This window comes from Entelurus aequoreus, linkage group LG26 (genome assembly GCF_033978785.1).
Source record: "Entelurus aequoreus isolate RoL-2023_Sb linkage group LG26, RoL_Eaeq_v1.1, whole genome shotgun sequence".
Taxonomy (NCBI): Eukaryota; Metazoa; Chordata; class Actinopteri; order Syngnathiformes; family Syngnathidae; genus Entelurus; species Entelurus aequoreus.
In genome coordinates this window covers 22,680,363-22,703,552 of record NC_084756.1, presented here as the reverse complement: position 1 = coordinate 22,703,552, position 23,190 = coordinate 22,680,363, and the positions used below count along the sequence as shown (strand labels likewise).

The 23,190-nt window shown below is 35.6% G+C and overlaps 2 protein-coding genes across 3 annotated transcripts; one reads left to right on the top strand and one right to left on the bottom strand.

Annotated features, from left to right (window-relative positions):
• The first annotated feature begins 249 nt into the window (after nt 1–249).
• On the top strand, nt 250–20,962 carry glyctk (glycerate kinase). The gene is given in 8 exon segments (XM_062037453.1): nt 250–499; nt 2,864–2,935; nt 5,779–5,967; nt 6,146–6,298; nt 6,301–6,505; nt 13,569–13,720; nt 13,785–13,960; nt 16,655–20,962. Coding segments are annotated over 5 exon segments (1,518 nt in total). The 5' UTR covers nt 250–499; nt 2,864–2,935; nt 5,779–5,967; nt 6,146–6,165; the 3' UTR covers nt 17,507–20,962.
• Nucleotides 20,963–22,067: 1,105 nt separating this feature from the next.
• Nucleotides 22,068–22,830, bottom strand: tcta (T cell leukemia translocation altered). Of its 2 annotated transcripts, none has more exons than XM_062037451.1 (3): nt 22,447–22,830; nt 22,310–22,361; nt 22,068–22,254 (listed from the first exon to the last, which is right to left on the bottom strand). In XM_062037451.1, exons 1-3 carry the CDS (start codon nt 22,655–22,657, stop codon nt 22,140–22,142), a joined length of 378 nt encoding a protein of 125 aa, XP_061893435.1. In that variant the 5' UTR covers nt 22,658–22,830; the 3' UTR covers nt 22,068–22,139. The 2 variants fall into 2 exon arrangements, with proteins under 2 accessions (XP_061893435.1, XP_061893436.1); XM_062037452.1 differs by having other exon boundaries at nt 22,068–22,235.
• Nucleotides 22,831–23,190: the final 360 nt, after the last annotated feature.

The window sequence follows — 23,190 nt, the reverse complement described above, 5'->3', positions numbered from 1 at the left end:
TACTCCTAAGATTCCAACTTTTTTTGCAAGAAAATATTACCTTTTTTTTTAAATGTTTTGTTTCAAAAATACTTACTTGTCGTTGTAATTGTGTAAAATTACAACAAAAATTGATTTAATACTAGTGAAAAGGGGGCACATACAGTCAGAAGGACCACACCGCGATGTAATGTCACGCCACCGACAGCAGATGGCAGTAATGCGCTTCTATGCTCTTTTGAAAATCCACAATAAACGAAATATAGCAGACGGGGGAGCAAGCAGAATGTTGCAGTCAAGAATACTGGGACGATTAAAGGATTGCGCTGAAAGGAAACAAAAACATGTCATATTACCACCACAACTGCGTTGGTTGTAATTTAGAGCCCTGTGCAAGTAAGAATTGTACTTTTTGTTCATAGTTCTTGTATATTTTACGAAATAACGTCGAGAGTAGGCTTCAGTACATCGACGATGTACAACTTTCTATTTGTACTCTAACGCATCACAACGTGAGGCGGTAAGTAAAAGTAGGGCAAACATGGCTGCTTCTTATTTTGGTGTTATTTTGTGTTTCTGTTCAGCTTCTTAGCCATACATACATGTCACGTAAGCCTCCCAACGTGGAATAGAAAGCAACCAGTATGTTGTCTGACGTACGTGTAAATATGTTTGTCGTTTGCTCAAATAAAGCCAAACGGCTCGTACGTTACAAATCACGGCGACGGTACAGCGCGAATGACAAACTGAGAAATCCTGCCAAAATAAAACAAATATTCCAAAATAAAATGTTATGCTAAAAAAACAAAAAAATATTTCCGAGGTGGAAAAAAAACACCTAATCTATTAATATACCTTAAATTACATTTTGCCATACAATCTTAAAATGTTAATAATAATAATTATATATAAAAAAAATATATAATTTCACAGTAGTAAGGTACAGTTATGTGTTCAAGACAAACATTATAGGACGAGAAAACATTGATAAATATTTTTGTAAATGTTGCCTTTTTCCTTATTTATAATTATGTATAAAAACTAATAATTATATAATATAATATATAATTTCACAGTAGTACAGTTATGTGTTCAAGACAAACATAAGATGAGAAAACATTTAGAAATATTTTTGTAAAATGATGCCTTTTTTCCTTAATTATAATTATGTATAAAAACTAATAATAATTATATAATATAATATATAATTTCACAGTAGTAGTGGTGCAGTTATGTGTTCAAGATAAACATAGGATGAGAAAACATTTGTAAATATTTTGGTAAAATGTTGCCTTTTTTCCTTAATTATAATTATGTATAAAAACGAATTATAATTATATAATATAATATATAATGTCACAGTAGTAGTGGTACAGTTATGTGTTCAAGACAAACAGGATGAGAAAACATTTAGAAATATTTTTGTAAAATGTTGCCTTCATTTTTTCTGTAATTATAAAACTAATAATAATTATATATATCATTTCAGAGTAGTAGTGGTACAGTTATGTGTTCAAGACAAACATTATAGGATGAGAAAACATTTAGAAATATTTTTGTAAAATGTTGCCTTTTTTACTTAATTATAATCATTATAAATGAAAAATATATAATTTCACAGTAGTAGTGGTACAGTTGTGTGTTCAAGACAAACATTATAGGATGAAAAAACATTTAGAAATATTTTGTAAAATGTTGCCTTTTTTCCTTAATTGTAATTATGTATAAAAACTAATAATAATTATATATGAAAAATGTATAATTTCCCAGTAGTAGTGGTACAGTTATGTGTTCAAGACAAACATTATAGAACGAGAAAACATTTAGAAATATTTTTGTAAAATGTTGCATTTTTTTCCTTAATTTTAATTACGTATACAAACTAATAATAATTGTATAATATAATATGATATAGTATATAAATTCCCAGCAGTAGTGGTACAGTTATGTGTTCAAGACAAAAATTATAGGATGAGAAAACATTTAGTAATATTTTTGTAAAATGTTGCCTTTTTTCTTTAATTATAATTATGTATAAAAACTAATAATAATTATATATTAAAAATATATAATTTCCCAGTAGTAGTGGTACAGTTATGTGTTCAAGACAAACATTATAGGGTGAGAAAACATTTGTAAATATTTTTGTAAATGTTGCCTTTTTTCCGTATTTATAACTATGTATAAAAACTAATAATAATTATATAATATAATATAATATATCATTTCACAGTAGTACACTTATGTGTTCAAGATAAACATTATAGGATGAGAAAACATTTAGAAATATTTGTGTAAAATGTTGCCTTTATTCCTTAATTATAATTATGTATAAAACTAATAATTATTATATAATATGATATAATATATAATTTCACAGCAGTAGTGGTACAGTTATGTGTTCAAGACAAACATAGGATGAGAAAACATTTAGAAATATTTTTGTAAAATGTTGCCTTTTTTCCTTAATTATAATTATGTATAAAAACTAATAATAATTATATACAGTCGTGCTCATAAGTTTACATACCCTGGGAGAATTTATGTTTTCTTGGCCATTCTTCAGAGAATATGAATGATAACACAAAAACCTTTCTTCCACTCATGCTTAATGGTTGTGTGAAGCTATTTATTGGCAAACAACTGTGTTTACTCTTTTTAAATCAAAATGACAAAAGAAAGTATCCAAATGACCCTGATCAAAAGTTTACATACCCCAGTGACTTTGATCTGATAACATGCACAAAAGTTGACACAAACAGGTTTGAATGGCTATTTAAGGTTCCAATCCTCACCTGTGACATGTTTGTTTGTAATTAATGTGTGTGTATAAAAGATCAGTGAGTTTCTGGGCTTTTGACAGACCATTGCATCTTTCATCCAGTGCTGCACACATGTTTCTGGATTCTGAGTCATGGGGAAGGCAAAAGAATTGTCAAAGGATCTGCGAGAAAAGGTAATTGAACTGCATAAAACAGGAAAGGGGTATAAAAAGATATCCAAGGAATTGAGAATGCCAATCAGCAGTGTTCAAACGCTGATTAAATAAGTGGAAAATGAGGGATTCAGGTAGACCAACAAAGATTTCAGCCACAACTGCCAGGAAAATTGTTCGAGATGCAAAGAAAAATCCACAAATAACTTCAGCTGAAATACAGGACTCTCTGAAAAATTGTGGTGTGGCTGTTTCAAGATGCACAATATGGAGGCACTTGAAGAAAAATGGGCTGCATGGTCGAGTCACCAGAAGAAAGCCATCACTCCAAATTACTTTGTTCCAGAAGTTTTGAGGCTTGTCTCTGTGCTGTTTGGCGTAATGTAAGCGGGATACTTTCTGACATTTGTGCAGAAATGGCTTTCTTCAGGCGACTCGACCATGCAGCCCATTTTTCTTCAAGTGCCTCCTTATTGTGCATCTTGAAACAGCCACACTATAGTAGTACCGGTATACCGCACAACCCTACGAGGAACGATAAAACACTGAATATTGAGAATATTTGAACTTTGCTCTTCTACTGCAGACCACCTCTTTGATCGACATATTTTATCATTGAACACGAGCAACAATGATGCAACAAACACGGCGAAAAAAACGCAAAGGGTAAAAAACATCCACTTATTCGATGATATATCACTTTTCTGCAGAACTTTGTTGGAGAAATCTGCCTCTGTCTGACACTCCAGTCTCAGGCTTGTTGCGGTGTAAAGAAACCCCGCCCACTCTGTTTCCTGCTTGGTCTGCATGGAGCTGCTGTGATGACTTCCTATGGTTACCGTAGTAACCTGTGTGTCACTCGAAAATGCAGAATCTAACCATTGAAATAATTTATATAGTTTGGAAGCATCAAGCGGGCCTCATTGCAATCTTTATTATGTTGTATTATGCCAATCAAAAACATACATAATTATATACCGAATTTTAAGCACATTTTTGCTCACAAACTTATTTTCAATGAAACTGTCATGCTAGGTTCACACCAACGGCGCTTTAAAGCGGCATGCAAAGCGGCGTTAAAGCGTAACAAAGCCTGATTAAAGCGTGAGGGTCCTAATGGATCGTGGGAAAGCTTGTAGTGAAGCGGGACATGCGGCAAGTTCGCCAAAAATTTTTAAACGGTTTAAAAAAATTCTGCGCTCTGTCAAGAATGGAATAAAGCTGCCGAGAGCGTATCAAAGCGTGATAAAGCCTGACAAAGCTCAGCAAAGCTTGACTCAAAGCGTAGGAAAGCTTAACAGATCTTGGTTCAAAGCGCAATAGGAAGTGACTGTGATATTGACTAGTGACATTGAAACTTTATGTAAAACCAACACAGGATTACAAATCCATTCTCTTTTGCATCATTGCCTTTTTTATACGATGATCATTGTTTCTGTACTTCTGCTGTTTGATGTTGCAGTTTGACATTACTGTCTATAATTTTTCTGTATGAAAATGTTAATAATAAAGAGAATATGTTACGTTTAAAAGAAATGCCTTTTATTATTGTCAACTAGCATAAGAAATGAAAGATAGATATTTATTAAGATGACAAAGAAATAAAAGAAATGAAGATATAAAAAATAATATAACGGAAAAAAAAGAGAAATTGAAAAAATAAATGAATATAAAAAATAAAAGAAATGCCTTTTATTATTGTCAACTAGCATAAGAAATGAAAGATAGATATTTATTAAGATGACAAAAAATAAAAGAAATGAAGATATAAAACATAATATAACGAAAAAAAGAGAAATTGAAAAAATAAATGAATATAAAAAATAAAAGAAATGCCTTTTATTATTGTCAACTAGCATAAGAAATGAAAGATAGATATTTATTAAGATGACAAAGAAATAAAAGAAATGAAGATATAAAACATAATAAATAATAAACATAATATAACGAAAAAAAAGAGAAATTGAAAAAAATAAATGAATATAAAAAATGTGTGGAAAACAGTATACTGAGTTTTTCACTTTTTTTTAACTTATTTGTATATCATATTTCTCTTTTTTATTACATTATGTGTTTTATCCTGTATATAATAAAACAAAAAGAGAAATCAAATAAATAGATAAATCTAAAAAAATGTGGGGAAAACGTAGTATACTGAGTTTTTCACATTTTTTTCTTTTTTTTGTTGTAACAATGCACAACATAGCTTGATAATCGTGTCAGAGCCTGATTTAAAGCGTCAGGATCGCATCAAAGCGTAATAAAGTTCAATAAAGCGTAATAAAACGTATCAAAGCGTGATTTAAAGCGTATCAAAGCGGCATCAAATCGTGAGGAACGGGAACAAAGCGGCAACTAATTCGTATCAGAGTGTATCAAAGCATAACATTACTTCGGAGATCGGGATATTCGTGGAAAAATTGACAAAAATTACGGCGCTTTGCTCGCCGCTTTAAAGCGCGGCAAGCGCCGTTGGTGGGAACCAGGCGTCAGCATAATTTGATGTAAAAAAAATAAATCTGTTCACAAATTCAGTGTACAAAAAAAAAAAGCATTTTTCATAAAGACACAAATTAACCTCTATACTTTGTCATTACGGGGTGTTGTGTATAGAATTTTGAGGACAAAAATGAATGTATTCCATTTTGGAATAATAACAAAATGTGGAAAATGTGAAGCGCTGTGAATACTTTCTGGATGCACTACTTGAGAAGCACTGAAGTGGATTTAGGAAAAACGCCTCTTTTTGCTAAGCCACACATGATGTATAATAAACATCATCATTTAAGTTTTACTTTCACATCCTGCTTGAGTCTCATCACAGACAAACCGACAACTTTGTGTCTTCTTTTTGTGTCGTGCAGCAGCGAGACAATGGGACGAATGAAAGGAAGGGGAGGGTCAGTGCGACGCTGGCGATGTGGTAAGTCCAAGTCAATCATTACACACAAAGTACACGACTTTTTTGTCTTTGGCAGACTTTGGAAAGGCTGCTAAGGTGGCACAAAGAGCAGGCGGCCATTGTTTTTGAATCCTAATTGCATCTTTCACAGGTAGGACGCTTCAGAAAGACTATTTCTTTAGTTATTTCACTTTGACGATGTTCTTATTTAGGCTCATAGGGGTTTTGTGTGATTGTTTTCTGCAGGGTTGTCAATGTGCAACACTTTTAGTTCACTGACATTAACATTAGTACAAAAACTGCAGCAAAAACTGTTATTTCCTTCCCAGGCAATTCCATTAAGGCAACAATGGCACGTCTTCTTTCTCTGTTCCGGCCCCAACCATTTGTGACTCTGCTTGGGAACAGGAACATGTCACTGGACTATGGAGCACGCCAGGTGTTCGTCGCGGCGGTGGAGTCCGTGCAGCCGGACGTTGTGGTCCGTCAGGCTTGCAGCGTAAAAACGACTCAGTCTTCGTCGGAGGACACGAATTCCCCCTCCAAAACAACGTGCACATGGTGGGCTTTGGCAAAGCCGTGCTGGGCATGGCCGCCGAGACGGAGAGGATCGTGGAAGATCACCTCGTGGGCGGAGTCATCAGCGTGCCACACGGCATTCAGCAGACCTTAAGGCAACACGGTAAAAAGTAAGCAAAAACTTCAGAAAACAAAATATTACCAGTCATTGTTTTATGAGAATAAAATTGCAGTATTACGGGGTTGGGGGGGAAGAGTCATTGTGAGAGATAAAGTCAAACATTTACAAGAAAAAAAGTCATTCAACAAGAATACATTTATAACATAACAAAGATGTCGTAATATTACAAGAATAAAGTGAAAAAATTATGGAAAAATGTACTAAAAATTTTACTTAAAAGAAGTTTAAATTTGCTGCTAATTTGCTGGTAATATTGGGCTATATAGGTCGTTTTGAAAAAAATCACGTTCGGATATTATCAGGAGAAAAATATTTTTTTACAGAAGCAAAGCTGTAATATTTACAAAAAAGTATTTAATAAAGTTTAGAAAAATAAAGTTGCAAGATCATGAGGAAAAATAGTCCCATTTTTATGAGAGTAAAATCCTATTAAGACAGAAATGTGGATTATTACAAGAATAAAGTTGGAATATTATCAGAATGTCATAATTCAACTGTAAATCCCTAACATCGTAAGGAAAAAAAGGGCACTATTGAAGGAAAATGAAATTATATTACAAGAAAGAAATCTTGATTTTCATAGGAATAAAGTTGGAATACTACAAGCAAATTGTGGGAAGAAAGGCGTAAATGAGCGAGAAGAAAGGCGATTATAATAGAAAGTCTTAGCTTTAGAAGAATAATCGTAAGATTATGAAGAAAAAAATCATAAAATCTTGAAACTTAAATCATAAAATAATAAGTGAAAAAGTTGTAAAGTCACGAAAATAAAGTCGTAAAATTATGAGGAAAAAAGTCGCTAGATCACGAAAATAAAGTTGTAAGATTATGAGGAAAAAGTTGTATAATCATGATAAATAAAGTTGTAAGATGAGTAAAAAAATGTGTAAAATCACGGAAACTAAAGGTGTAATACCACTAGGATAACGTCGTAAGATTATGAGGAAAAAGTCATAACTTCACAAAAATAAAGTCGATAATTTTATTAGAAGACAAAATTGTCACATTTATTAAAAAAGACATAGAATTATGAAAAAATATAGTCCAAGTTTTATGATAAAAAGGTTCCGAAAACAAAATATTACCAGTCATCGTTTTATCAGAATAAAATTGCAATATTATGGGGGGAAAAAAAGAGTCATTGTTAGAGAATAAAGTCAAACATTTGCAAGAAAAAAAGTCATTCAACAAGGATACTTTTATAACATAACAAAGAAGTCGTATTATTACAAGAATAAAGTTGAAAAATTATGGCAAAATGTACTCAAAATATTGCTTAAAAGAAGTTTCCATTTACTGGTAATAGTTTTAAAAAAAAAATTACGTTAGGATATTAGAAGGAACTTTTTTTTTACGGAAGCAAAGCTGTAATATTTACAAAAAAGTCTTCAATAAAGTTTTTAAAAATTAAGTTGCAAGATCATGAGGAAAAATTTTCAAATTTTAATGAGAATTTAAGTCCAATTAAAAGACAGAAATGTGGATTATTACAAGAATAAAGTTGGAATATTATCAGAGTGTCATAATTCAACTGTAAATCCCTAACACAGTAAGGAAAATAGGGCACTATTTAAGGAAAATGAAATCATATTGCTTAGGCTGCTGCCCCCGCGACCCAACCCGGATAAGCGGAAGAAGATGGATGGATGGATGGAAATCATATTACAAGAAAGAAATCTTGATTTTCACAGGAATAAATTTGGAATATTACAAGCAAATGGTGGAAAGAAAGGTGTAGATTAGTGGTGGGGGAAAAAATCGATTCGAATTCGAATCGCGATTCTGACGTTGTGCGATTCAGAATCGATTCTCATTTTTAAAAAATCGATTTTTTTTTTTTTTAAATTATTATTATTATTTTTTTTTTTTAATTAATCAATCCAACAAAACAATACATAGCAATACCATAACAATGCAATCCCTCATTGACATTATCATTAGACATTAAAATAAAAAAGAACAATAGTGTCAGAGTGGCTTACACTTGCATCGCATCTCATAAACTTGACAACACACTGTGTCCAATATTTTCACAAAGATAAAATAAGTCATTTATTTAATAGTTAAAACAAATGTACATCATTGCAAACAGTTGATAAAACATGGTCCTTTACAATTATAAAAGCTTTTTACAAAAATCTACTACTCTGCTTGCATGTCAGCAGACTGGGGTAGATCCTGCTGAAATCTATGTATTGAATGAATAGACAATCCTTTTGAATCTTGGCAAAAATCTTACCCACACGATTATCAAATGTAATAGGAAAATTAATTCATACTGACCAAACTGGCTTCATGGAAGGTCGACAATCTTCAGACAATACAAGTAAATTGTTGAATGTTATTTACTATGCTAGAAGTCTCCCTTATCCCACAGCAGTATGTACTGTTGATGCGGAGAAGGCATTCCACCGCATAAACTGCTCATTTATGTTTTGCACATTACGTAAATTTGGATTTGGAGATAATTTTATACAATGGATTAAGATGCTTTATACAAGGCCCATGGCATCAGTCAAAACCAATAATCATATTTCAGAACCTTTTTTGTTAAAAAGAGGAGTAAAACAGGGATGTCCTGCATCTGGATTATTATTTAATTTGGTTATTGAACCCTTAGCTGCAAAAATAAGAAGTGAAAATAATATTCATGGTATAAATATTGGCTCTCAGTATAATAAGCTATCGATGTATTGTGACGACATAATTTTTTTACCTGTCACATGTTAACTCCTGTCTTCTTTATATCAATAATGTCATCACTGAATATGGCTGTTTATCAGGGTATAAAGTTAATTGGGACAAATGTGACATATTACCACTTAATAAACACTGCAAGAAATTACAAGTTCAGAACTCCAAAATTAAATTGTATTGCATTATTATGGTATTGTTGTGCATTGTTTTCCCAAAAAAAAAAAAAAAAAAATCGTTTTTGAATCGAGAATCGTTTTGAATTGAAAAAAAAAAATCGATTTTGAATCGAATCGTGACCCCGAGAATCGATTTTGAATCGAATCGTGGGACACCCAAAGATTCCCAGCCCTAGTGTAGATTGAGAAGAAAGTCGATTATAATAGAAAGTCTTAGCTTTAGAAGAATAAAATCATAAGATTATGAAGAAAGAACTCATAAAATCCAGAAACTTAAATCGTAAGACAATAAGGGAAAATGTTGTAAAATCACCCCAAAAAAAGCCATAAAATTATGACGAAAAAAGTCGTTGGATCACGAAAATAAAGTTGTAAGATTAAGAGGAAAAAGTTGTATAATCATGATAAAGTTGTAAGATGAGTAAAACATTTGTAATATCACGGAAACTAAAGTTGTAATACCACTAGGATAACGTAAGATTATGAGGAATAAGTCATAACTTCACAAAAATAAAGTCGATAATTTTATGAAAAGACAACATTGTCACATTTATTAAAAAAGACTTAGAATTATGAAACATTATAGTCCAAATTTTATGATAAAAAGGATCCGAAAACAAAATATTATCAGTCATCGTTTTATCAGAATAAAATTGCAATATCACGGGGGGGGGGGAGAGTCATTGTAAGAGAATAAAGTCAAACATTTGCAAGAAAAAAAGTCAACAAGAATACATTTATAACATTACAAAGAAGTCGTATTATTACAAGAATAAAGTTGAAAAATTATGGAAAAATGTACTCAAAATTTTGCTTAAAAGAAGTTTCCATTTGCTGGCAATCGGAAAAAAAAATCACGTTAGGATATTAGAAGGAACTTTTTTTTTTACAGTAGCAAAGCTGTAATATGTACAAAAAAGTCTTCAATAAAGTTTTTAAAATTGAAGTTGCAAGATCATGAGGAAAAATATTCACATTTTTATGAGAATTAAAGGCCTACTGAAAGCCACTACTACCGACCACGCAGTCTGATAGTTTATATATCAATGATGAAATCTTAACATTATAACACATGCCAATACGGCCGGGTTAACTTATAAAGTGACATTTTAAATTTGCCGCTAAACTTCCGGTTCGAAACGCCTCTGAGGATGACGTATGCGTGTGACGTAGCCCGGCGAACACGGGTATGCCTTCCACATTGAAGCCGATATGAAAAAGCTCTGTTTTCATTTCATAATTCCACAGTATTCTGGACATCTGTGTTCGTGAATCTGTTTCAATCATGTTCATTGCATTATGGAGAAGGAAGCCAAGCAAGCAAAGAAGAAAGTTGTCGGTGCGAAATGGACGTATTTTTCGAACGTAGTCAGCCACAACAGTACACAGCCGGCGCTTCTTTGTTTACATTCCCGAAAGATGCAGTCAAGATGGAAGAACTCGGATAACAGAGACTCTAACCAGGAGGACTTTTGATTTGGATACACAGACGCCTGTAGAGAACTGGGACAACACAGACTCTTACCAGGATTACTTTGATTTGGATGACAAAGACGCAGACGTGCTACTGTGAGTATGCAGCTTTGGCTTTTTTTTGCGTATGTACGTAACTTTTTTAAAATATATAAGCTTTATGAACCTTGGGTTAGGTGAACGGTCTTTTGGGCTGAGTGATTGTGTGTGTTGATCATGTGTTTGAATTGTATTGGCGTGTTCTATGGAGCTAGGAGCTAGCAGAGGAGCTAGGAGCTAGCATAACACGTACCGTACCGTAAGTGCGCGTCACGTACGTAACTTTTTAAAAATATATAAGCTTTATGAACCTTGGGTTAGGTGAACGGTCTTTTGGGCTGAGTGATTGTGTGTGTTGATCAGGTGTTTGAATTGTATTGGCGTGTTCTATGGAGCTAGGAGCTAGCAGAGGAGCTAGGAGCTAGCATAACAAACACGCAGGTGTTATTATGCAGGATTAATTTGTGGCATATTAAATATAAGCCTGGTTGTGTTGTGGCTAATAGAGTATATATATGTCTTGTGTTTATTTACTGTTGTAGTCATTCCCAGCTGAATATCAGGTACCGTGAGTATGCAGCCTTGGCTGCTAAACATTCGATAACTTGACCGTATGTGCGCGTCACGTACGTAACTTTTTAAAAATATATAAGCTTTATGAACCTTGGGTTAGGTGAACGGTCTTTTGGGCTGAGTGATTGTGTGTGTTGATCAGGTGTTTGAATTGTATTGGCGTGTTCTATGGAGCTAGGAGCTAGCAGAGGAGCTAGGAGCTAGCATAACAAACACGCAGGTGTTTTTATGCAGGATTAATTTGTGGCATATTAAATATAAGCCTGGTTGTGTTGTGGCTAATAGAGTATATATATGTCTTGTGTTTATTTACTGTTGTAGTCATTCCCAGCTGAATATCAGGTCACCCCCGGCTCTCACAGCATCTTCCCTATCTGAATAGCTTCAACTCCCCACTAGTCCTTCACTTGCACTTTACTCATCCACAAATCTTTCATCCTCGCTCAAATTAATGGGGAAATTGTCGCTTTCTCGGTCCGAATCTCTCTCACTTCATGCGGCCATCATTGTAAACAATAGGGAACTTTGCGTATATGTTCAACTGACTACGTCACGCTACTTCCGGTAGGTGCAAGCCTTTTTTTTATCAGATACCAAAAGTTGCAATCTTTATCGTCGTTGTTCTATACTAAATCCTTTCAGCAAAAATATGGCAATATCGCGAAATGATCAAGTATGACACATAGAATAGATCTGCTATCCCCGTTTAAATAAAAAAAATTCATTTCAGTAGGCCTTTAAGTCCAATTAAAAAACAGAAATGTGGATTATTACAAGAATAAAGTTGGAATATTATCACAATGTCATAATTCAACTGTAAGTCCCTAACATCGTAAGGAAAAAAGGGCACTATTTAAGGAAAATTAAATTATATTACAAGTAAGAAATATTGATTTTCACAGGAATAAAGTTGGAATATTACAAGCAAATTGTGGGAAGAAAGGTGTAAATTAACGAGAAGAAAGTCGATTACAATAGAAAGTCTTAGCTTTGGCAGAATAAAATCATAAGATTATGAAGAAAAAACTCCTAAAATCCTGAAACGTAAATCGTAAGATAATAAGGGAAAAAGTTGTAAATTCATGAACATAGTCATACAATTATGAGGAAAAAAGTCATTAGATCACGAAAATAAAGTTGTAAAATTTTGAGGAAAAAGTTGTATAATCACGATAAAGTTGTAAGATAATGAGTAAAACATTTGTAAAATCACGGAAATTAAAGTTGTAATACCACTAGAATAAAGTCGTAAGATTATGAGGAAAAACTTCACAAGAATAAAGTCGATAATTTCATGACAGGACAAAATTGTCACATTTATGAGAAAGTCATAAGATTATGAAAAAATAGTCCAAATTTTATGATGAAAAGGTTTAAATTCTACAAATATAACATGGTGTTATTAGATGCTGTTTTGAAAGAATAACGTTGGGATATTGTGAGGAAAAGGTATCTTTTTTTTAATGAGTAAAGACGTAATATAATACAAAAAAGTTGGAATTTCAGAAGAATAAACTTGTAAAAAAAAGTCACAATTTTTTTTAGAATATTATTAAGTCAATTATACAAGGAAATTACTTTTACAAGAAGAAAATGGAAATATTACAATAAAACGTCATAATTTCAGAAGAATACAATCGTAGGATTATGAGGGGGGAAATTATTTTATTTAAAAAAAAAGTTACAACTACAAGCGAAAAAAGTCATCAGATTATGAAAAATTAAATCATAACATTGAGGAAAAATGTTGGAATTTTACAAATATCTAGTCATTAAATTCTAAGAAAAAAACTTAATATTACTGAACACAATTTTTTTTTTTAATTTGCCAAAATCAAGTCGTAATTTGACAAAAATAAAATTGTATGGTTATACAAAAAAAAGTGTGTTTTATTTATATTAATTGAATTATTTTTAAAAGCAGTACTTTTAGAAGAATATAGTTTGCAGTTGTTGTTTTTTTGTATTAGAATAAATGATATAATTTAAAGAAATGGCTGTGTTGTTTGAAGGGTAACAGATATTTTTAAAGAATACAAGTGTGAAGGCTTGACAGGAGTGTAGAGGCAATAAAGAGTCTTGTTGTCCCGGCAGTCACCTGCTGGTAACAGGAAGTAGTCGCATCAGAGTCATGGAGGGCGCTCAACACAACCTGCCTGACTCTGACTCCATGAAGGCGTCCGAGTGCATCACCAAGTTGGCGAGTGAACTCACAGACAAAGACCTGCTGCTCGTTCTTATCTCAGGTACACGTCTTTAATTTCTTAGGTGTACACAACAGATGTACTCACAATGGATGAAACTGCCCAGGTGGAGGTTCTGCACTGTTACCTGCACCCATCCCTCCAATAACGCTGCAGGAGAAGTTGGACGTCACTCGCAAACTGGCGGCCGCCGGCGCCACCATTCAAGAGCTGAACACGGTGCGACGTGCCCTTTCCACCTTAAAAGGCGGAGGACTTGCACGATGTGCTCATCCTGCTCAGGTACATTTTATACTCATTACCATGTACTTTTGTACACCTGTTAACATATTACTGTACTTGAAAACCTATGGTATGTCCAATCAAAAGCATGTAACGCAAAATTATTATTTTTTTCTTTGTTTAGAAATTGATTTTAGTTGTTTTGCAATTTCCATCTTTTTATGAAAATATTTTTATTTTATTTGGGATTTTATTCAAGGTTAATTTAGAGATCTCAGATATTTTTATTTAAGTTTTTTTTTATTGGATACACAAATTTTTTTAATTTTTTAATGGAGAAAACTATTGTGTGGGGATAAAACACTGTTTTTAATCTTAGTCTGCTTTTCTTTGATAAAATAATTACATATACGGTTGTGATTTTAATTTTTGTTAATATAGGATTTTTTTATATAAAAGGAAGAAAAAAGGAAAACAAATACTTCCAATCTATTTTAGATACACTATATTTGTTTTGTTTATTGTTTTTTTTTCTTCATTTTGGGTAAAAAGAACTCACCAAAAATGGAAATATGTACTTAATAATAATAAATATTTGTTTTATGCATAACAGAACATTTCAAAAATGGAGATATATACTTTTACTTTAAAGAAAAAAAAACCTAAAAATTTGATTTTTAAAATTATTTTGGATAAAAAAATAAAAATCTGAGACTGAAAATTATGCAAAACCAACTTATGTTTTGTTTCTGTTTTTGTGTATTGTTGTCGCTTGCGTTCGCTTCTCCGAGCCACAACGTTGACATCTGTCCACTTTGCTGCTAATCATTTTTAGATGATTACAATCCGAACACTGTTAGTTCCAAACCAGTTGTAGTCCTAGGGCAGGGGTGTCAAACTCATTTTAGCTCAGGGTCCGCATGGAGGAAAATCTGTGCACACACTATTAAAATTGTGGCATTAAAACAAAAAAATAAAGACAACTTCGGATTGTTTTCTTTGTCTTACTTTGGCCAAAAATAGAACACACACATTCCAAAAATATTACAATACAAATATAGAAAAAAATACCGGCAGCGGTAAAGTTTAGATCCATGAAGGAAAGAAGTGAATGAATGTTTATAACTGAATACATTTACATATGCATAAAAATGTGTGTTTTTTGTATTATTTTTTTTTAATGAATTAAGTAACGTTCATGACAACCTTTTTCCAAAACACAATATAGAATGTGAGATATAACAGGATAATGCATACATTTATCATTTGTTTTCAAAACGCTTACAAAAAAGAGGGACCCCAAAAATGTACTGTGGGACCCCATTTTTATGACTTGAATGGGGTCCCCTGGGATCCCATTTTGAAAATTCCTAGCGCCAACACTGATGGAGTATTGGTGCGTGCAAAACAGCAGCAGGCGGGCCAGTTCTAATACTAATTAAATATAATCCCGGGGGCCATAGATATCTCATTCCCGGGCCGCATGTGGCCCGCGGGCCTTGACTTTGACACCTAGGTCCTAGGATATTTATTAGTAGACAGCTAAAAGGTATATTTTTGACATGAAGGATGTAAACAGAGGTCACAACACTGGAAGTATATTACCAGAGGGGGTGTGCCAAATGGGAAAAGTTTTCATAGTTATTTGCATGCATGTTATATAATTTTACATAACATTTTCAAATGATGATAATATTAGTAAGTTATCTACTAAAAAAAATGTGGTACATAATTACATAGGGACATGCAAGTGTCAAAAATGAAGTGGTACATTAGATAGGGACATGTAAGTGTCAAAAATGATGTGGTACATTAGATAGGGACATGTAAGTGTCAAAAAGAGGTTGGTAGATGAGAATAAATCTAAAGGTAAAATATAGTGTAGAAATGCACCCAATAACAGAAAATGTGTTATGGATGGAGGAGGGAGTTGTGTCAGCACAATACCACTAGGGGACAATATTGCTCTATGATTTTTTTATATATATATATATATATATATATATATATATATATATATATATATATATATATATATATATATATATAATAAAACACAATATTAAAAATACTTAAACTAAGGAAATAGAGTGTGACAAAATTCAAGAGTGTGTATGGTGTAAGATAATGTGTAGGAATCAATTGCTGTGTGGTACCGTAATGATGAGTGAGGAAGCGGACAAATCCAAAGGGCTAGGCAGAGAAGGTCCGTGTCCAAGCGGGAGGTCGAGATCCAAGAGGCAGTCCGGGAATCAGGGGTTAGAAACGAGGAATGACCAGACGCACAGCTCGACACGTACAACAAAGGCAGACTGCAGCAAGGACGACAAGGGAAAACGTGACACCATACAAACACGACGGTGGAATACACAGAGCGAAGCAAGGTTTGCATAGAGCAGGATGATCGCGTACGGGACATCAACAGAAGATTATATTCCGGCAAGGCATGGCAGGTTGTGCAGGCTTTTGAAGGCAGCTCGCTCATCACAGGCAGGTGCGCTGATTGCAGATCTCCTGCAGCCGTGCGGGAGATTCTTTATTTATTTTAAATTGCCTTTCAAATGTCTATTCTTGGTGTTGGGTTTTATCAAATAAATTTCCCCCAAAAATGCGACTTATACTCCAGTGTGACTTATATATGTTTTTTTCTTTCTTTATTATGCATTTTCGGCCGGTGCGACTTATACTCCGGAGCGACTTATACTCCGAAAAATACGGTATTTGTTGTGTTTTAACGAAATGCTCTTTTCACAGGTGCTCGGGTTGATACTGTCTGACGTGATAGGCGACCCACTGGACCTGATAGCGAGCGGCCCCACAGTGGGGGGTCAGGTGTGTCGCGAGGACGTGCTGGCTGTTCTTCAGCGCTACAAGCTGCTGGACTCCGCACCGGCCTCCGTGAAGGACGTGCTGGGGAGACTGCCTCCGCTACAGGAAGTTAAAGGGGAGGAGGCGGGGCGTGTCCTCAACGCTGTGATCGGCTCCAACAGCGTCGCCCTCCAGCGTGCGGCCCATCGTGCGCAGGAATTGGGTTTTAATCCGGTGGTGCTTTCGCCGTGTGTGTGTGGCGATGTGCGGTCGGTGTCCCATCTGTACGGCCTCTTGGCTCGCTTCGCCTGCCCCCACCAGGAGCCTTCGTCTGAGATCCTAGCCAAGGTGCTGAAGCTAGGACCCGAGGTGGGCGTGGACAGCGAGGACCTGCGCCGCACCATGCAGAGCTTGGAGCGGCTTTCTTCACAGGCGGGGGGCGCCACATGCGTGTTGGCGGGGGGCGAGCCCACCGTGCAGCTGACGGGTAAAGGCCGTGGAGGTCGGAACCAGGAGCTGGCAATGAGAGTGGGGCTGGAGCTGAGAGGTTTCCAGGGTCCCGTCTTCCTGAGCGGCGGAACCGACGGTCAGGATGGACCCACTGAGGCGGCGGGGGCCGTTACTGATGGAGGGTTGCATGAAGAGGCCGAGAGACAAGGCCTGGACATCTCCAACTTCCTCCACAACAACGATTCCTTCACTTTTTTTGAACGCCTCTCTGGGGGGCACAACTTACTGCGACCGGGGCTAACCTGCACCAACGTCATGGACGTGCACGTCCTGATTATTCCACACTGACATTCATTTAACCGCACAAAAACGTCTGTTGAACTATATAACTTATCATTCAGTGCTGAAACAAAACACTTTTAATATTCAAGTGAAAACGAGTTATGCTTTTTTCACTTTCATATTTTTGGCAGTGATTGTGGAGTCCATCCATCCATCCATCCATCCATCCATCCATTTTCTACCGTTTGTCCCTTTCGGGGTCGCGGAAGGCACCTGCACTCGGGCAGAAGGCGGAGTAAACCCAGGACAAGTGGCCACCTCATCACAGATAGACAACCATTCACACACTACACTGCAAAAAGTCAGTGTTCAAAAACAAGAAAAAAAATATCCAAAAATGAGGGGTATTTTATTTGAACTAAGCAAAATTATCTGCCAATAGAACATGAAAATTTGGCTTGTCAAGACTTTCCAAAACAAGTAAAATGAGCTAACCTCAATGAACCCGAAAATACCTTAAAATAAGTATATTCTCACTAATAACAAGTGCACTTGGTAGAAAAAAAAATACACCTTTTTGCTCAATATGTTAAAAAATATTCATAAATTAAGTAAATGCTAGTGCCATTATCTTGATATGCGCTCGGCATCATGATTTTTTTATTTCATGCTTGAAGTAAGAAATTATTACTTTAAAAAAGTAGTTTTATACTTGTGAGTGTTGATGATACAGCTTTGCAACACTTGATATTCTAGTTTCAAGCATGTTTAAATCAATATAGGTCATAACATCTCAGCAACAAGCTGTAATATCTTACTGAGATCATTTAGGACCAAAACCCTTAAAACAAGTAAAACACTCTAACATAAAATCTGCTTAGTGAGAAGAATTATATTATCAGACAGAAAATAAGCAAATATCACCCTTATTTGAGATATTTAATCTTACTTAGATTTCAGTTTTTGCAGTGTAGGGCCAATTTAGTGTTGCCAATGATTGTGAAGTCACGACTAAATTATTTTAATATTCTAAAATGTCTTCAACATATTTTATAGAGTAGACACTCTGTTTTTTTTACTTGAAGGACGAACATTTATTATGGCTCCTGTTCAGTTAGCAGCAGCTATGCAGATGCAGATTTGGGGCAGTATAGCTCAGTTGGTAGAGTGGCCGTGCCAGCAACTTGAGGGTTCCAGGTTCGATCCCCACCTCTGCCATCCTAGTCACTGCCGTTGTGTCCTTGGGCAAGACACTTTACCCACCTGCTCCCAGTGCCACCCACACTGGTTTAAAAATCTAACTTAGATATTAATAAAGCGCTATATAAATATAAGGTATATACAGGTATATGTGAGCATATTTTAAAGGTGTAGACCAGGGGTGCCCATTACATCGATGGCAAGCTACGGGTCGATCGCGGAGGGTGTGTCAGTCGATTGTTAACCAGGCATTAAAAAAATAGACCTAAAAATTAGGGATCATCAATCTTCATCAAGATGTCACTTTATTGACTTTCATGGCACCGAGGGTCTTCTGAGATGACGCTGGCTGCTGCGAGCTCATTATTAAGAAACAATGACCGACAGGAAGGCGAGAAACACTTTTTATTTCAACACTCTCCGTCAAAACTCCACAGTTCCTGTCTTCACAATAAAAGCGCTGCTTCATCCTGCCTGCGCTAACAAAAAATAAGAGTCTCAGAAAGCTACCGCGCACAAGCTAGCAAGCTACGGAGTTTGCCGCCAATGTAGTCCTTGTAAAGTGTATAAAAAGGAGTATGGAAGCTGGACAAATAAGATGCCAAAAACCAACCACTTTCATGTGGAATTGGACAGAAAGGAAGACTTTTTTTCTCCTCCATTTGAAAATGTGGACATTATCAGCCCTACTGTCTGATTCCAATCAATGCAAGTAATCAGAATCAGGTAATACACCAACTTATATACTGTATGTCATACCAAAGACTATAAAAATGGGACCCATAACCTCCCTGCTTGACACTCAGCATCAAGGGTTGGATTTGGGGGTTAAATCACCAAAAATGATTCCCGGGCGCGGCCACCGCTGCTGCTCACTGCTCCCCTCACCTCCCAGGGGGTGATCAAGGGTGATGAGTCAAATGCAGAGAATAATTTCACCACATCTAGTGTGTGTGTGACAATCATTGGTACTTTAACTTTATTATGATTGTGCCTTTACTACAGTACATATACACACAATTACAGTATGTATATAAAACATTGATGGAGGTTTTTAGAGGCTTTATTACTTGGTGTAACTAAACATTACCCTATAAGATGAAGGCAGTTGCATTGTATTGATATTTGAAATGGATTCAACGTTTATAAATGAATATTTAAATATACTAAATGTAAAAAAGGGAATAAATATTCAAAATAAGATCTAGTTTGGTTACGCCATCATGAGCGCAACACAAGGTTGTAAAAGTTTCAACTACAATTCTAAATAAGATGTCAAAAGCAAACTGAAATCAAATACACGCAGCTTAAAGATTGATCAATACCTATTTACATTTAGTAATACATAAATATGATGATTTATCAAAATATAAAAGAAATATACCTGAACAGATGGTTACACCAAAAAGTAACGCTATGAATCGTTTTTCCAAGTTTTTGGGGCATTTTTATTAGACATGTCCGATAATATTGGCCTGCCGATATTATCGGCCGATAAATGTAATGTCGGAAATTATCTGTATCTTTTTTTTTTTTTTTCGGTATCGTTTTTGTTGTTTTTTAGGAAATAAGCGGTAGAAAATGGATGGGATGGATTAAATCAACATAAAAAACACAAGATACACTTACAATTACTGCACCAACCCAAAAAACCTCCCTCTCCTACTCATTCACACAAAAGGGTTGTTTCTTTCTGTTATTAATATTTCTGGTTCCTACATTATATATCAATACAGTCTGCAAGGGATACAGTCCGTAAGCACACATGATTGTGCGTGCTGCTGGTCCACTAATAGTACTAACCTTTAACAGTTAATTTTACTCATTTTCATTAATTACTAGTTTCTATGTAACTGTTTTTGTATTGTTTTACTTTCTTTTTTATTCAAGAAAATGTTTTTAATTTATCTTATTTTATTTAATAATTATTTTTAAAAAGGACCTTATCTTCACCATACCTGGTTGTCCAAATTAGGCATAATAATGTGTTAATTCCACGACTGTATATATCGGTATCGGTTGATATCGGTATCGGTAATTAAGAGTTGGACAATATCGGATATCGGCAAAAAAGCCATTATCGGACATCCCTAATTTTTATGCTATTTCCAAGCATCTCCTTTTTATTATCGTTGATTTGAAATGGTCAAACTAATGCATATTATATATGCATGCCCTAGTAAAAAAAAAAAAAAGTCATTTATTTTGATTGTTACATTTTGAAGTACATTTGTGCAAGTGGGTGCGAATGTACCCATTACCAGAGCTGTACATGTGTATTATAAATGTATTTTTGTTGTTCAATTAAAAAAATAAATTAAAAAATGCTAAGAATAGCTTGTTTGCCCACTCGAGTCCGAGGCGACAGCAACAGGACGTGACGTCTTGTGCAACACAGGTTTGATCATATTACGCCTATACTGGCTCACCTGCACTGGCTTCCTGTGCACTTAAGATGTGACCTTAAGGTTTTACTACTTACGTATAAAATACTACACGGTCTAGCTCCAGCCTATCTTGCTGATTGTATTGTACCATATGTCCCGGCAAGAAATCTGCGTTCAAAGAAGTCCCGCTTATTAGTGATTCCCAGAGCCAAAAAAAAGTCTGCGGGCTATAGAGCGTTTTCTATTCGGGCTCCAGTACTATGGAATGCCCTCCCGGTAACAGTTAGAGATGCTACCTCAGTAGAAGCATTTAAGTCCCATCTTAAAACTCATTTGTATACTCTAGCCTTTAAATAGAACCCCTTTTTAGACCAGTTGATCTGCCGTTTCTTTTCTTTTCTCCTCTGCCCCCCTCTCCCTTGTGGAGGGGGAGTTACACAGGTCCCGTGGCCATGGATGAAGTGCTGGCTGTCCAGAGTCGGGACCCGGGGTGGACCGCTCGCCTGTGCGTCGGTTGGGGACATCTCTGCGCTGCTGACCCGTCTCCGCTCCGGATGGTCTCCTGCTGGCCCCACTATGGACTGGACTCTCACTGTTGTGTTGGATCCACTGTGGACTGGACTTTCGCTGATGTGTTGGATCCACTATGGACTGGACTTTCACAATATTATGTCAGACCCACTCGACATCCATTGCTTTCGGTCTCCCCTAGAGAGAGGGGGGGGGGGGGTGTTGGGCGGTTTACCCACATATGCGGTCCTCTCCAAGGTTTCTCATAGTCATTCACATCGACGTCCCACTGGGGTGAGTTTTCCTTGCCCTTATGTGGGCTCTGTACCGAGGATGACGTTGTGGCTTGTGCAGCCCTTTGAGACACTTGTGATTTAGGGCTACATAAATTAACATTGATTGATTGATTGATTGAGGTCAACCCAGGTCTTTTGAGTCCAAATTTACTCTAATGGACGCAGACCACTATGGGCATTTTAATACGTCGAAAACTCAAGAGACACTTCCATTAAATGACTACAGACACATGATTTTAAATTAAATTGTGTATTTACAAGTGTTTTCCAGTCATTGGATTTGTAAAGCTTGAATGATGTCACCTTCTACGGTGCATTCGCGGTGCCTGGGATTTTTTTTGTTCCACAATACTGTGCGGTCAATCTCCGTGAGTCTTGAAAGGTTCTCCCGCGGCAGCACCCCTGCAAAAATGACAGAAAACTGTTATAAGATTATGATATTGTTTGAAAACACTTGGTGGTGCGCAAACACCTACCATCGTCCTAAACCAGCTGTTGTGTCAGGTGTACTTCCGTTTTGTCCACTCCCTTGAACGTCACCAATAAGATAGCAAGTAAGCTAACCATTAGCCAGCCAGCGCGTTTTGTCATCGAATGTTCTGGAAATACTCACCCTGTCTGTAATACATGTCGTTCACTGTGTTCCCGTACACCTTCCAGGCGAAGTGAATCGCTACGAGGCTTAAAATCAACCAGCCGAGAAGGATTTTAAATATGGACACTCTCAGGTCGTTTGCCAGCCAGTCCTCCACGAATTCAGACATAAATGACAAGCAGCTGTCAGCGATACGGGACAGAAACTCAAAATCCCAAGAATCCTCCATAATGAACGGTAAATGTCAAGCTTTTGTCGAAAAAAATGGGGGTAAAGCCCTGTGTATGTTCAAAATGTGATAAAACATCCCTCGCTTGCTAGCACAACAAACACTAGGTAGCCATTTTTCCTCTACCTTCTTACGTTAGTTACGGCCGTGGGGTTGAGGAATATAAAGTGACGTAACACTTCCAATCCAATCCACTTTATTGACGTAGCACATTTCAAAAAACAATAGAAGTTTCACAAAGTGCGGCACAGAAGTTAAGACAAACATACTAGGAGAGTCAGTAATATAAAACGTTTAACTATAAAAGAGTAAATACATCAAATACATCAGAGAAAATAAAATAGACTAAAATCACACAACTGATTGATTGATTGACACTTTTATTAGTAGATTGCACAGTACAGTACATATTCCGTACAATTGACCACTAAATGTTAACACCCGAATAAGTTTTTCAACTTGTTTAAGTCGGGGTCCACTTAAATTGATTCATGATACAGATATATACTATACCATATTTTTCGGAGTGTAAG

Excerpts from the sequence above, each read along its gene's own strand:
- tcta (XM_062037451.1), bottom strand. The coding sequence starts at position 22,657 with ATGGAGGATTCTTGGGATTTTGAGTTTCTGTCCCGTATCGCTGACAGC. Across the intron at positions 22,362-22,446 it reads CGACATGTATTACAGACAGG|GGAGTGGACAAAACGGAAGT; the intron begins GTGAGTATTTCC and ends GTGACGTTCAAG. Across the intron at positions 22,255-22,309 it reads ACAGCTGGTTTAGGACGATG|TTTTCTGTCATTTTTGCAGG; the intron begins GTAGGTGTTTGC and ends ATCTTATAACAG.